This window comes from Rattus rattus, chromosome 11 (assembly GCF_011064425.1).
Source record: "Rattus rattus isolate New Zealand chromosome 11, Rrattus_CSIRO_v1, whole genome shotgun sequence".
Classification (NCBI taxonomy): domain Eukaryota; kingdom Metazoa; phylum Chordata; class Mammalia; order Rodentia; family Muridae; genus Rattus; species Rattus rattus.
Genome location: NC_046164.1, coordinates 89,045,333 through 89,060,957, shown reverse-complemented (window position 1 = coordinate 89,060,957; position 15,625 = coordinate 89,045,333). Strand labels below are relative to the sequence as shown.

Genomic DNA, 15,625 nt, shown 5'->3' with positions numbered 1-15,625 from the left:
CCTTCCTAGCTCTTTGACTAGGCTATGAATTAAACTGACATAAGGCAGATTGAGAGGAGCAAAATCATACTAATTATGCATAGTCATGAGAGTCTCAGAAAAGTGGAGACTCAGAGAAGGGGCAGAAGCTTGTATAGCACCCAGAGCTACGGAGAACGGGGGCTTGGGTGGGGGAAGGGAACCTTGAAATTCGAGGTGCGTAAAGTTGTCTGGTTCTGTGCCCTCTCCAGGCATAAAATCATTTGGGGCACCCGGCTTCCTGGTACAGGTAATTACTAACACAGTTTCTTTCGTTTGGAGGTGTAAGTTTTTTGTTTTTGTTTTTGTTTTTGTTTTGTTTTTTCAGAGCTACTCCTCTCTGCAAATGCTCGGAATAACCAGCTGAAAATAGGCCAAAGAGATACACCATGAGTAGACTGTTTTGAGATGGTGTATCCTTAGCCCCAACGGTACGGTAACAGTGGTGCCCTTAAGATACCCAGAGTTAGGTGCTTTAAGTGAAGATATGTGTGTGGTTGGTTTTGACTTTGGGCGGAGGGGGGGGGTTGTTGTTTTGCCAAGGGCAGAGGGTGGTCTCACTGTGCAGCCCCGGCTTGCCTGAGGAACTCACTACACAGATCAGGCTGGTCACTGAACTCACAAGAGATCTGCCTGCCCCTGCCTCCCCCGTGTGGGATTAGAGACTTTTTTGTGAAGGTAAAACTTTAACAAAATAGCAATCGCAGCAAAGCCTAGCTCAGTGAACTGTTAAATATGCAAAGTAAGTGGGCATTCAGTGTAGACATCAAGGCTAAACTCCATGTTCCTTGTGGAAGCTGGGCTAAGTCTCCAGCTTTGGCGAAGGCTGGTGATCTATGTCAGTTAGATGTTTCCTCTACAACTCCTGAGTACCAGGTAGATGCTTCCCGATCTCCCTCCTGTGGGTCAGGGAGTCTAAGTCCCCAAGGAACAGAGTGGCTCCTTCCATCTAGCCAAACCAGGCAAGTTTCTGCAAAACTACAAAATGAAAAAGCCCTTTACACCACCAAATAAGAAAATAAAATCACAGAAACCACAAAAGGGAGGACTCTGTGCCAACGGTTGAAACCAGAAATGTCCAGAAACAACAGAGAGATGTAGTTAGATTTGGGGTTCAGTCACACAGGCCTGTCAGGAGATGGAGCATTGGTCTCGGATCAGTGGTCTCTTGGAAATCCCTGACTGCAAGCTGGAGAGAAGGCCCTCGGTGTGTGGCAGTGACTCCCAGAACAGGCACTAGTCTGGCTGCAAGGAATTTCCAGACACCTCCCATACACAGCGTCAGCTCTGAGAGCAGAAGCAGGGTCCTCTGCCTCCTCCTTGCCAGGTTTTTGTTGCTATGTGGAAGGGGACAAGGGGACATGGGAACTGCATCTTTGAAGCCCTACACTCCTCCAGGGAATGGGTCATGAGGATCTTCTTCAGAGGGAGGCTTTCTTTGCTCTGTAATTAAAACACACACAGGAGACTGGATCTAGCTTCCCCATAAATAACAGAAGTTAATGAAATGTTCAGAACTAGTGTTGACTGCCAAGTTTTACAGCGTTCTCCTAATTGTTTGGGTATGAGAAAATTCTGTGTATGTCTAAAAGAATCATTTGATAACCAGGCCATAGTTCCTAAAATAATTAAAACCTGTAATCATGTTTTGAAATACAGAAAGGTTGCTTGATAAATGTGCCCTCCTAAGTGGGCAATCAAAGACTGATGAGTTTGGATTTTTTCCCCTGTGTGAATGTTGCTCATAAGAGTGGGGACTGGCTTGACAAAAACAGTTATTAAAAGTAAGTGCCTGAATGGGTTTACAGCCGTGTGGGGGGCCCTGTTCCTTAGAGTGGGCTGTGGCTTCCCTCCCTAGTGGGAGTCTGCAGGGATCAGCATCATGGGGGAACAAACACTGTGAATGTTAGGCTTCTATTCTAATAAACACTCAGGTGTGGTAAGTACATCGGGCTTACACCAAAGTTAACCTGGCAATCTTCAACAGCAAACTGTACACAGGCATCACGATTACTGGGACATTCTGAGCTTGTAGCTACACCCACAGGGCACTGATAGGCTGTCCTTTCTGTTAGCAGTACTTGGTGGAGTGTTGCCCCATATTGTTTTGCTAAATATTAATTAGGGGGTTTCTCCCCCCCCACCTTTGATCATTTGGGTCCCAAATAAAAGACACGAAAGCCTTTATATTTATAATACGCCTTAGAGCATTAGAGGTGGGCAGATATCAACCTTCTATGCTATTTTGTCTGCTTCCCTGTCAATAACCCTGAGATGTGACTTGCCATGTTCCGCCTGGCCCGCTCCTACTCCACCAGGCAGGCCCTCGTGGCCATGCGCTCATAATCCACTTAGCTCAAGGAGGCATCTTCTTCCCTCTTTTTCCCCTCATGGTCTCAAGCCCAGAACCCAAGTCTCACCAAGCTTTCTTCTGCCCAGCGGCAGGCATCTTTATTGAACCAATCGTTTTAAACAAGGTTTGCACAGAGCACTTGTCTTGAGAGGCAATTTAGTCCTCAGGATACAGAATTTAGCATTACAATACATAGCAACAAACTAACCCTCAAACGGGGGGAGGGGGGTGGCGGGTGGGGGAGGGGGGATATTTACAAATCTTTGCTGTTGAGTCCCAGTTCTCCTTAGAACAATCCCTGCAGGGTGATGGCTGAGCTGCAACAGGCCTTGCTCCCCTCAGGCTGTCAGAGATCTGCGAGCACAGGTTACAGGTAAACAGAATCCAGAGGGACGGAGAAAGTGAACTCCCGTTTTAAATCCGAGAAACCCATCTTCAAAGCCTTGCTTACATTTCTCAAGAGAGTCACGTCTGACGGCTTTAGACGTTTAGTTCCTGAGAACTCCTAAAAAAAGAAGCTCCTGGCAGAAATGTGATACGTCATAGGCCTCGTTAATCTTTTTCCGGACATAAGTGCCTGGAACCAAAGCACAGTCAAATGTTTGCCTGTCTTTCACTCTAGAACTCTGAGGAAAATTTGGAAACTTTAGTTCAGTAATTCACCAGTAGGGTTTCTGTGAAGTAAATAGTTCAACCCCGCTTTGCTTTTTTAGTTACAAAAACAAATCTTTTAGGCTTTCTCTCTGATCACTATATATAAAATTAGTTGTTTGGACTGGCTGTAAGGGAAGCAAGTTTATTTTCAATAACAGGCAATTTACCATGCTACTACATCCCAGGCAGGTCCAGCCCTTGCTAATTCTTTATACTCCTAGGATGTAAGAAACCCATCTTCGGCAACCCAAATACTTTAAACTCCACTCACATACAAATCTAAGAGTTATTCTTCACCCCGGAAAGCCATTTATCACAAGGTTCAACCTGAGCTCTTTCATTCACTGAGCAGCACCTCACTGCTCCCCACCAATGCGGCTGGTGCCACTCACACAGCTTTTCAGAACTAGAAACTTCTAAAATATAAGAGAAGCTTGGTGACAAAGTGCCAAAGCTTTGTGATGGGAACTGCTAGGTCTCCCCAAGGGTGCCTGATTCTACACTGCAATTCCTCTCACCTGGACCAGACAGGAACCTCCCTCCTGCCCTGGCTACAGGCTGCCTGTTCTTGGGCTCTTGTCACATCAGCTACAGGGATGTATCAACATCAGAGAGTACAGTGACAGGATGCTTGCCCTGCATATACAAGGCCCTGGATTTGCTCCCCAGAACCTCCAAAACCAAACCTCATCTGCCTTGCTCAGAAACTTCCGGGGTCTTCCCATTCCCTTCAAGTAACCAAGGTCTCAGCCTGTACTTCTGCTCCACATGCCTAGTAGGTCCCATCTTGTAGACTTTATTTTGACAGTTCCTGAGCTAGCAACCTCTTGTGGAGGTTGGACCCTCCCTCCTTTCCTCCCTCCTTCTGTCAGAATTTTCAATGTCACCTTCCCAGGCTACCCTGCTTTAATAGCATCATCCTGCACTTTCTCCCTCCCTGCCTTATTTTTCTCAGAGTCTTTACTATGTATGCAGACTTACTTATATCTGCCTCTCCTCCCTACAGTGTAATCTCAGCAATGCCCCTGCTGATTCTCGGCTCCCGGTCAACAGCATGGACTTAGGACTGTTGCCTAGAACGTGCTGAGTGTTCTTCTTGGGAAGGTGTGTGAACCAATCTACCAATCTGCACAGTAATGCGAGATAGGATCATCATCGTAATTAACATCGTGTCTGGTGAAGAAATTGCCACGCTACTATCAGTAATAAGAAACTGAATTTGGACCCAAGACACCAGCCCTTTATAATCACCATAATGTATTGTACCACGCTTAGCTAATAGCAAATGATTCAATGACTTCCCTATGCTGACTCTTAGAAATTCTTAGATAATCAAAGTATGGCTTTAAAATATCAAGTTTCTTATAATTGCCTAATATTTTAGAATAATTAATAGGTGTGATTTCTGAGCTCAGACTCGTAAACAAGAGCAAAATGGGAACCACAATTACGCCTCTTCAGCCTCTAATTCTGAGAACCACTTCCTCAAAGGCTCCGACTGTGGATGACAGGCATGCTCAGGTAATTCTCCCTGCACCACAGAGATTACCGTGATTAGCACCGGTCCACAAAGGGACACAAAAGCCGTAGAGATGCCAGGTCCCACAAAGGGCCCCTCTGGGACTGTAGCAGCTCATTTGAGCTCCCTGCTTATTAGTGTGGTGATTCAGTGCACTGGGTAAGCCGAGGATGTCACCTAATAGAGGGTATGTTGATACAGCCTTATCTGAGAAGTTACATAATTACGCGAGTGTCAGGATACCATAAAGGAGTCTGAGCCTTAGTGAGAAAGAGGAGGGTATTCCCTGGGAAGTCTTACACAAAGAATGGCGGGAGATTCCATTACCCCAAACTAAGCAAGTGAAGTAAAATAGCTAAGGATAGAGGCTGTCCAGTTTAAGTTGCGGCTTGGCCAGGCACCTGCTGAAGAATGCATCCGGGGACCCCGGATACCAGCCTGCGCTTCCCTGGGAACAGAGGATTGGTCGGTGCTCAGCAAACTGCCCCCCTTGAGTCACGGCTGCTTCTTTATTTAGGGTCAAATGTATTCTTCTGCAAGCCTTGGACCCTCCATTCTCCTTCTCCTCCAGACAGTGAAACTAACTTTCCTCCCACTGGGTTGGAATTCTCTGAAAGAAGCCATACCGGGTCTTCCTCTTTTCCTTCCTCCACCTTCTCAGGACCTCGCTCCTGATCCACCCCAACAATCCCAGGATGCGGAAGGAGTGAGTGAGTAGGCCATCGGACGGGAGTGTCCCCAGCACCTGTCACCTGGCCCACCTGGCCCTCCCTTTACCCCCTTCCCCAGCCCCACCCACCTTCCCGCCGACAGGCCACCGCCCTCCCCGGCCTCCAGCCATGGTCCAATGGCCGTAGGGCAGGGCACGCTGAGCAAGCCGCGGTGCCCGGGCCGCGTCCCCGCCCTGTTCCCGGTCCTCGGTTCCCGAGTCGAGCCCTGCCGCCTTTAAATGCCACCCCAGGCCGACGCACTGCGGCCCTCGCCACCGTCATCCCCTCGCCGCCGCGACCTCCGCGCCGCACACCTCCCCTCCCCCTCCCCGGCCTGCGACCGCGCCAGCCTGGGGCGTGCGCGCGCGCCGGTGTGTGCGCGCGCCCGGCTCGGACCCGCGCCCGCCGCCGCGTCCCCGGCGCTCGCTGCAGGAACATGGCGGGGTCGGTGGCCGACAGCGACGCCGTGGTGGTGAGTGCGGCGGCCCGCCCGCGAGGCGGGTAGCTCGGAGGGCGGGGAAGAGGGCTACGGACCCGCGGCGCCGCGGGAAGCGCCGTACCTGTCAGCCGCCGCGGGGTGGAAGTTCGGGGCCCCAGGCGCGGGGCAGGAGGGCGCCGGCCAGGTGCGCGCCGGGCGCGTGTGCGTGCACGTGGGTTACCGTGGGGCCGCGGCCCCGGCGTCCGGGATTTCCCCCTTTGGAAACGGTCCCGCGCCGGGGGCTCCCGGGAGAAACGGAGCGCTGTCGCTGCACCGCAGCCACGTCCCCGAGGACAGGCCCGGGGGCAGAGACTCCGGGAGCGTTTGTGCTTGGAGAGGGGGCCTGCCGCCCACCTACACGGGCTTTGCTTCCCCGGTGGGCCGCGACCTTGAATTTGATCCGATCTCAAGAGCCTGGGGATCATCAGAGGCTTAGAGCGGGTGGAAAGGCCGGGTTTTGTTTCGCGGTTATTTAATGAGCTATAAAGAGGCATCACTGCCTATGTGTCTGTGGAGGGCTGCTGGATCCCGACCGATTTGTGTGGATTCCACATCCTTCTATTCACTCCCTAATAAACAAGGGTCTGTGGAAAGCCAATCTGTGTGCTTCTATTTTTAGAAACTTGATGATGGGCACTTGAACAACTCCCTGGGTTCTCCGGTTCAAGCCGACGTGTACTTCCCACGACTGGTAAATCAGTGTGCTCCGTGTCTCTGCCTTTATCCTTCTCCCTCCTGGTGCATTTCCTTGCCTTCTGGTGGGTCAGGTTCTCAGGGCCGAGGGCTTGGCTTCTCCTCTCACAGCCTGTAAACTTCCTGTCTCTCCCCTCCTCCTTTGCAGATAGTTCCATTTTGTGGGCACATTAAAGGTGGCATGAGACCAGGCAAGAAGGTCTTAGTGATGGGCATCGTAGATCTCAACCCCGAAAGGTAAGGGCCGAGCCCTTCTGTTGCTGAACTGCGGCTGCCTCCTCCCGTTCCTCTACTTGCAGACAGTGTCACTAGTTAGGAGTGCCAAGAAAGTACCATGTTCCCATGAAAAGAATGTGTATGAATCCCAGCCATCATCTCTCCAGATAGCTATTTATATCAGCGATGATAAAAATAGGCCTACAGTTAATCTTTGACCCTTGAGAAGGCCAAAAGACTTTTCTTTTTTATGGCTTTGAAACACTGTAGTTGTGACCAAACCTGTTAGAATAAATAAGAACCAAACTTACAAAATGTTCCCCTTGTCAGTTCCCTTGGCTGTTTTGGAGAACTCTGCAATGGATTAAGGCCCCGGGTGGCTTGGGGCGTTTGAAATCTTCAGTTGCAATTATTTTCAGTAACACTGAAGTTTTCACCAGAGCCTGCTTTAGGAAGCAAAATCTATTGGTTTGAGTGTAATCCTTCTACTCTGTGTTTAAACTCTGTGTAAACAGTAGCAACCCATTAAAAGCTGATGAACCCACTGGAGGAGGAACTGGGTCAAGTTAAAATGTTGCATCTAATTCCCGGCTAAGTGACACTGTTTCCTTTCTAGTTTTGCCATCAGCTTGACCTGTGGTGACTCTGAAGATCCTCCTGCCGATGTGGCCATTGAACTCAAAGCTGTGTTCACGGACCGGCAGCTCCTCAGAAACTCTTGTATATCAGGAGAAAGAGGCGAAGAGCAGTCAGCAATCCCTTACTTTCCGTTCATCCCGGACCAGCCGTTCAGGGTAGGTACCTGGAGTGCCCCATGCAGTGTTGGCAGGGCCCCTGCTCACGCTGTATCTGTGTGCCAAGAGCTCTTTAAGAATTTCTTCATGTCCAAGAAACTTGTTGCCTGGGACTTGTTTCCCGGCCGTGAGAACAGGAGAGAGAGAGAGAGAGAGAGAGAGAGAGAGAGAGAGAGAGAGAGAGAGATCGAGATCTGCTTGCTGATCGACATTAATGCTTGCCATAGTAGCTCTTGACTCTTCAGCCCCTATGTTTAGTTAATGGGTACATATATGCATACCTAATTGATAAGTACTTAGCTGTACACAACCAATGCAGAGGCATTAATTATTGATCTGCTAACTTTTGGGGTGGTACTGGGGTTTGAACCCAAGGCCTTTTGCACATTAGGTAAAGTTCTGCAACTTAGCTACACTCCCAGTCCTCTTTTTGATTTCTGTTTTGAAACAGGATCTTACTAAATTCCCAGACTGGCCTTGAACTTGTAATCCTCCTGGCTCAGTTTGCATAGTAGCTTAGAATATAGGTCTGTGTCATCGGGTCAAGCTGGGAGTATTAATCTAGTAATAATTTTCCGTGTAATTCCCAATATAGTTTTAGGCACGTAAATAACCTACCCCTAAGTATCTGATTGATTATTAACTACTACTAAGATCCAGAATTTTCATGTTTCTTAGCCTTAAGTAGCTCAAAACCTTACTAGGTATGGGTTTAAAACAATTTAGTGGTTATCATTTCATTTTTCTCTCGTTCCCTTTGCTAATGAGCCCATATTTGTGTATTTATTTTCCTGTGAGGGTTAATTAAGCTTGTCTGTTTCATGGTCACAAGCTGTGTGGCTGACAGATTTCCTCCCTTGGGCTTGGGTAAGATCGGTTTGCTCCCAGTCCCTATGAGGCAGGAAATAACCCAAACTTGCAGTCTCATCAAGTAACAGTAGCATTACCTTCCTCTGCGGGACAAATAGGAGTGATATAAAAACAGGACTGGCTTACATGCCAGGCCTGGTGCTGCGGCTGCGGCCTGCATGAATCTTATCATACATCACAGTAACAGCCCCTCGGTTAAAACCTTGCTACAAATGGACCAGAGTAAACAAAACTGCTCTTAATACTTTGTACTTCATGTGGACCTTCTCAAGGCCTGCAACTGTTTCTCTTTCCTTAGAGTCTAGAACAAAACAGAACTCCACAAACTTTTTTACATCAGTACAAGAAATGAGATTGTTCCCCTTAGAACCATAATCTAGGAAGTTACTCCTTATCTTAGCTCCTCCTTTAGAATGGAGGCTTGTGGGCTCCTCTTGCTATGCCAGGTTCTTAAATGGTTAGTCAGTCTGTCTGCCTGCCTCCCCCGCTCTCTCTCTTCCTCTCTCTCTCTCTCCAGCATTTGCAGGCCTCAACAGAGTTATCTCAGATAGTAAATTCTTATGCCTAATTCATGAATTGTGAGCTTCTGACTGAAGGAATACATTGCTTCCCAACAACAAAAATGGGAATGAAATAAGCCAGGTGGTGGCGCAGGCCTTTAATCCCAGCATTCAGGAGGCAGAGGCAGGTGGATCTCTGTGAGTTCTGGTCTACAGAGTAAGTTTGAGGACTGCCAGGGCTACACAGAGCAAACCCTGCCTCAAGAAAAAAAAAAAAAAAAAAAGCATGCAAAAATGGAGTGGAATAGAACTTCTCGGTGATCTAATTTAAGCAGTAATATAAATTAAACGTGACTAATATCACATATTAATATCTCAAAAAAGTAAAAGCGGCTTTTTTTTTTTTTTTTTTTTTTTTTTTTCTTTTTTTTTTTTTTTCGGAGCTGGGGACCCGAACCCAGGGCCTTTGCGCTTCCCTAGGCAAGCGCTCTACCACTGAGCTAAATCCCCAACCCGGCTAATGCTTTTCTAAAAGCATCATAGCACAGCCGATTCTTAAAGTCTGTGATGACCAGGAGGCGGTAGCTCCTGCCTTTTGTCCCAGTACTTGGGAGGCAGAGGCAGGCAGATCTCTGTGAATTTGAGGCCAGCCTGGTCTACAGACTGAGTTCCAGGATAGCCAGAGTTACATGAAGAAGCCCTGTCTCAAACAAAGAAACAAACAAAACAGATACCCAAACAAAGAAACAAACAAAAACCCAACAGACCACTGGGTGAATTATGGAAAAGGAGAGGGGAGAGGTTTACCATGTGGAGTCAGTGTTTGTTTGCCTTAACAAAGCCTTGTTAATTACACATTCTTGGTCCAAGGGTAATTACTGTGTAATCTCCCATAGTGTTTACCATGACTGTCTAGACTATTATTAGATGCTACTAATGGCTACCAGTCACGCATCAGGAGAGGCCCCCTCTAGTAGGGTAGGTTGTTTGGCCATCAGTGTCATGTAAACAGATTGGTGCCCCTTCATCCCTCTACCTGGAGCATGGGAGGAAGTGTCTATTCCACATCTTTGACTGGCATGGAGCAGTGGTTCTCAGAGTGGGTTTCCTGCTCCAGCATCTTGGCCCTTCCTGCGCTCGCTCGGGTGAGAGCTTGGATCTGTAGACTGTGCTGTGCACTTCCTGAACTGGTAGTTGGGAGAGTGAGACCCAGCAGTCTGTACCCCAGCGAGCGTTGAGCAATTTGTGTTGTTTCGGACTCGCTGTGGACATTGCTTTTCTTCCCTACAACGAAGTGTGGTTGCCTGGTTGGCTTTTTGTTCCTGCCTCCTCCCGGTTCATCCAAAAGTATGCGCTGTTGTTATTTTGTTTCCTCTAGGTGGAGATTCTGTGCGAACACCCTCGCTTCAGAGTGTTTGTGGACGGACACCAGCTCTTTGATTTTTACCATCGTATCCAAACGTTATCTGCCATTGACACCATAAAGATCAATGGGGACCTCCAGATCACCAAACTTGGCTGATGTTTTAACGCACTTCTGTTGCAAATACGATCAATCAGGTGCCACATCTACACATCTACGTGACTATCTGAAAGAAGTGTCCTAGCCAGAACTGGAGACTTTAAAAGAAAACAAAAAACAAAGGCAGACTTCGCTGCCTCTGTCTGTGCAGTTTAAGTCCAGAATGACAGCTTCGTCTGTGGTTTGCCCAGGAGAAGCAAGCTCTCGAGAAAGCCACCGAGCCATTGCCCAGAACAAAGTTACACGTTTATGCTGGATTTTATTCAGACTAAACTAAAATGGATTTGCGATGATTTGTGATTTGGTGGCAGTTACTCATCATCGCGCAGCAAGGTGATATCTAGAAACAAAAAGTGCTAAAGACCTCAAAAACAACCACGGTACACCAACTGGATGCATTTCTGCACTGACGTGGAATTGCATAGCACAACGGACATTTTAGTCAGGGTATTTACATAGAATGTAGATTGTGCAAGGTTCGGTTTTTATGTCTCCTTGGGGGTTGTTTTGTTTTTTTTGGTTTTGTTTTGTTTTTTTTCTGGCACAGCATCATGTTAACTTGGATTTTTAAGCATTCTCAATTAATTTATTTATATTTAGTATATGTAGTAATGTATTAGAGAATGAGCAATGTCTACAAATTATGAACTTAGGTCTGAGGGGGAAATTTATGTATTACAAGCATAAAATAAGTAGATTTTTAACCTTAAAGAATCTGAGCATATTCTCCTTACCCCTCAACTTTGGCTTCTTAACACAAATTGCTATAAATGCTTTTGGGGAAATTTTTGCAACACTTCGATAAAACTCTAAAGTTCCTGCCTATGATGTGAACTTTTGTTTGCATTGCTTCTTCTCCTTCCTGTGAACTAGCACAGTATTGGCTTCCTTAAGACTCACTACTCCTTAGATTTACATACTAGCTCATTAAGTTGATATTAAATTAATGGTAAGCATATAAGAGGTGATTGCACAGACAGCTTTTAAAATAACTGTATTATCAGTTCTTAATAGTATGCTATGAAAGTGAACCCAGAATGCAGTGTAAAGCAGAAGCAAGTCGCCCAAACTACTTACTGAGAAATAACTTATATCCACCTAGGCTGTTAGCTCATTGTATAATTTTTTCTTCTGAGACCCTCCCTAAGTATCCCTAAGCAATGCCTCTGGAGCTTCTGAGTGGACAATGCTGCCTTCCTGGTCCATAAGGTGGGATCCAGTCAGGCCATCTGAAAGGTTAAGTTCCAGGACTTCAGGTTTTGTCGTCCAGCCAATAGCAATCATGCTTCCAGGAAAACTGCTTCCCTGCTCTTGCAGAACTACCAATAGGGTGCAGATTATCAGCGCATCTTCAAGGCTAGGGATGCTTGGAATTTCATACACAGCTTTGGTCCTAGAGAGAAGGGCCTTTGGCATTGCAGGTAGTGGGAGAAAGAAGGGATGCTGGGTGGGGTATATTTATATATAATTTAGGTTTTGTTTGTACAGTGTATGTGTCTTACTAGGGCATCTCCTTGTCCTGCTTCACTTTTAAGGTTTTTTTACACAACATGCAGAGGCACTGAAGTGGCCATGTCCTCTTCATGTGTCAAGAATGTAGACAGTGTTTCAGAACCAAAGTCTTAAGATAAACAAAGCAAACTAAAATAAGGAATTTTTATAGATGATATATTTGGATTCTTCTCAACTTTGAAACTGTTTAGCACAGTTCCATGGTGTTATATACAAAGACTTGTCCACCAAGACCAGCTGCGTCGTTTAAAGCCTCACATTCTAGCTGGCTTCCTAGCCGGTCAGCCAGGAGAGCTGTCTTGGAGGTCCAGGTATTTTTTTAAGCCTGTGAGCAATTTCTCGTGGCTTCAAAGGCCACTTTAAGAGAGTTTAGAACACACCCTGAAAAACATTTGTAACGTTCGGATTCGATTCCCGCAGTAAGCATGCCCTACAGGAGGGCTCATCTGAGTGGCCAAGCATGGGTAATTCAGCAGAAGCTTAGGGAAAGAGATTGGAAGGGACTCTTCTCTCTACCTGTCAGCTAACTCAGAGGCAGCCACTCCCTTAGGCTGCTTGGTATGGAAAGCAGTATTAAACCTCCCAGGTCAGCCTCCCGAGGGCCATCTAAGTGGTGCACTAGGTTGACGTTGGACTAGTTAATAAGCAGGGGCCACAGCCCACTGTCCAAATGGCTAGCTAGAAACTAGGACAAGTTCACACTTTCCTCAGCCTGAGAGGTCTAATGTGGAAAATTCAGGATTGGAAGTGCAATTTAGAGCTTCATGGGGAAAGTATTTGCATACACAAGGGGTTCTGTCCACCCAGGGCCCTGACTTTGCAATAACCAATACCAAGAGATAACAGTCAGGCTCTGGGGAAATAAGCAGGCTTTAGACAATCTACAGCAAAGTTGGAGTAAATGTATCTATCAAGTTAACAGAAGTGACTTCTGCTTCCTGGGCTATCCCAGAACTGTCTTAAAATTAATATTTTTTTAAATTTTGAAGCCCAGTTTCAAATCTTGCCAACTTCTCTAAAACTCCCTAAGAGGTCACTCTTAAGAGTTGATGATGAATTAAATGGCAAATCCATGTGCATTAAGAGAAAAAAATATCCAAAAAAAGGATCAAGCCCTATTGCCTTGAGAAAACAGCTTTGGCATTTTCTGGCATTAATGTAAAGATACTGTTCCTATGATGACATATTTTCAAAGAAACACTTTCTTATTTACTGCGTGGTGTAAAGTGTTGTTAAGTGTGTATTACATTATGTCACTGCTGAAAGTTATTTGCACTATAATAAAGGAATTTTCTACAAGATAGCCTCTGGGGTATTATATGCTGCCTTTCACCTCTAGATACAATGTATTTATCATGGACCATGTACTGAATAGTGGTCCCTTCATCTCACGTGCTATAAGACTGCCTGTACGTGTGTTTCCCATATTGATAAAGGGAAGAAAAAATGTCTTAGGCTCCAGAGACCCAGTGAGCTTCTGTTGTGGATGTCAAAGTTCTGTTTTGATAAAATATAAACTATGATATTTGATACACAGTTCTACGAGGTCGATGCACAGATTTAGTTTATAACTATTGGATACAGGATTATTGTTTCATCCTTCCAACTTATATGTATTTCTTACATATAAATGTTTCCAACTTCTAACTTAGGTCAGGCTGATCTGTCTCCCCTGCTGTAGCTTGTGAATGACGGCCACACGACATTCACCACACAGTGCCTTAGAGTTGAATTTGTAAGAGTTTAGCTGCATTCATACTGCTTCAACCGTTCCCGTTACATTACTGAGCAGTATTCCACTGTAAGGGTAAGGTATACAATAGCGTACTCTTTTTTTATCCTCTCTTAGGATGCAGCCAATCTCCCTACCTTCTCTTTCCCCCTCCCCCTCCCGCTGTCCAGATGTCCCTACGTAGTCCAAGCTGTCCTCAAATTGCAGTTCTGCCTCCGCATAACTTCAGTTTCTCTGGCCTCAACAATACCAAGTGGAGGGACAATAGGGTCTTAATATATCCTTAAATACAGTTTTTGTACGGAACATGCATAGCAGCAAGGCTTTTTGTTTTCTTTCCTGAATGATTAGGAAAGAAATTCGATCCCTTGGTTTTTCAGCCTTCAAGTAAAACTGGATAGTTTATAGAAGTAATCCCAACTTCAGTTACCAATCCAGTGACAGACTCACATACAGAATCTAGGGTCTTACTCCTAACTGATTTCGGGAACTCCTTCCTTCCTTCCTTGTTGGTGTCTCCATTTTATTATTTTATTTGTTCTTATATATCTTACCCTCAGCCTTTATTCCACTCTAATCCCTTCCAGTCCCCTAACACCAGACAGGAGAGAAATCAGGGTAAAAGAGGGGAACACAGACCCTTTAGGCCACTTCCTGCTGATAAGGTCATGCAGTGTCTTGGGGCCAGTTCCATCTTTGTCCCCAGAAGATCCATCAGTTCAGCCAACCAGCAATAAGCAGCAGCAGGGGCGTGGGGATGCACGGGCAGCTGCCTCCTTGGAGTGCCTCCCACCCCTCTCAGGAGCTGGCATTTAGTCCCTCTCCAGAGTCCCCAGGATTGAATTATCTGCCACTGGCAAAATTCACACCCTTCCTAGAGCATTAGACAATCTTAGTTAACGGCTGTGGGCAAACTGAAGCAGCCCCACACGGCCCACACCTGGGATTGAAACAAGAGCATATTTACATAACAGAACTGGGTGTTTAAGGAGCCAATGGTCTGTCCACTTTACTTTTTAAGAGGGCAGAACTGTGAGGTTTGCTACTTTGCTTTGTCCTGAGTCCTGCAGCCCAGGCAGAGAGGCTTTCTAAGGTGAGAGAGTTAGCTGAGGCTGAGGCTGTCAGGCAGAGACAATGAGCCCCCCGCCCCAGTCTAGAAATGTCCTTGGGGGATAGGACATTTTGCCAGTTTTGTGAGGCAAGCTAAATTAGATGGTCTAACAGAGATCAGTAATTAGAGCCTCTAAAGGCTCCAACCGCTTAGGGCTGTCATTCATTCAACAGCTGTTTGTTGAGCTGTGTCGATTGGCGTTCCAGACGCTGAGATCCTCCGTGAGTCAAAAAGACCCAGGTGGTTTTAAATGTCAATGTGTATACTCACCCACAATGTCTACCCATACCTCCAGGACACTGTATCTGTGCATCTAAGAGTGCCCAGGAGTTTGTATGTTCAAGAGAAACATCTTACAGGTAGGTGGTCTTAGAACCCAGATGAAGCAGCCCTTCAAAAGGTCGCGGTCGCTGAGTCAGGCTGTTGGCTTGGAGTTCTGATGTGCAGAGACTATAGTGAACTGCTTTTCAATGGCTTCCCTTCTGTCCACTCTGCCACTGACATCACATGACCCTGCTTTAACCTCCTGCCTCTTCATCACAAAAAAGCACTGTAGCAAAGGGAAATCTGTCTATCCTGTAAAAGCCGTCCTTCCTATAAAAGCCCTTGTTTGGGTTGGGTAAGGACTCACTCTGACATCCACCTGGAGTAGCGCACGCCCTTAAAATATCAAGGCCCTGGGAGAGGCTCATCTTCCTTCTTCTTGTCTCAGTTATCCACCATGAGGCCCAGATGTTCAATAAGACCCGTGCATGGCGCCTTACAACCCGAAAAGAAGCTGAAGGCACGGCCAGAGGCCCGGGCGACTTTTCATGGGACCTTGGAATCGATTCAAAATCCTCGGAAGAAGATGTACCTGAGCGCACGCACACCCGCCGGCCTCCAGCTGCTGCGTCTTAATCACCGTGCAATTTCACAACGATTTACCCTTTAAAAGCAAAAG

The 15,625-nt window shown here is 46.6% G+C and overlaps 1 protein-coding gene and 1 long non-coding RNA gene across 3 annotated transcripts; one reads left to right on the top strand and one right to left on the bottom strand.

The window, feature by feature from the left end:
• Positions 1 to 2,443: 2,443 nt before the first annotated feature.
• Positions 2,444 to 5,432, bottom strand: LOC116912216. Of its 2 annotated transcripts, none has more exons than XR_004389434.1 (3): positions 5,344 to 5,432; positions 2,823 to 2,948; positions 2,444 to 2,725 (listed from the first exon to the last, which is right to left on the bottom strand). It is a non-coding gene; the product is annotated as an uncharacterized LOC116912216 (long non-coding RNA). The 2 variants fall into 2 exon arrangements; XR_004389433.1 differs by lacking the exon at positions 5,344 to 5,432 and adding an exon at positions 5,171 to 5,273.
• Positions 5,433 to 5,437: 5 nt separating this feature from the next.
• Positions 5,438 to 13,138, top strand: Lgalsl (galectin like). Its single transcript, XM_032916162.1, has 5 exons — positions 5,438 to 5,726; positions 6,352 to 6,423; positions 6,574 to 6,662; positions 7,258 to 7,435; positions 10,184 to 13,138. Exons 1-5 carry the CDS (start codon positions 5,691 to 5,693, stop codon positions 10,325 to 10,327), a joined length of 519 nt encoding a protein of 172 aa, XP_032772053.1. The 5' UTR covers positions 5,438 to 5,690; the 3' UTR covers positions 10,328 to 13,138.
• Positions 13,139 to 15,625: the final 2,487 nt, after the last annotated feature.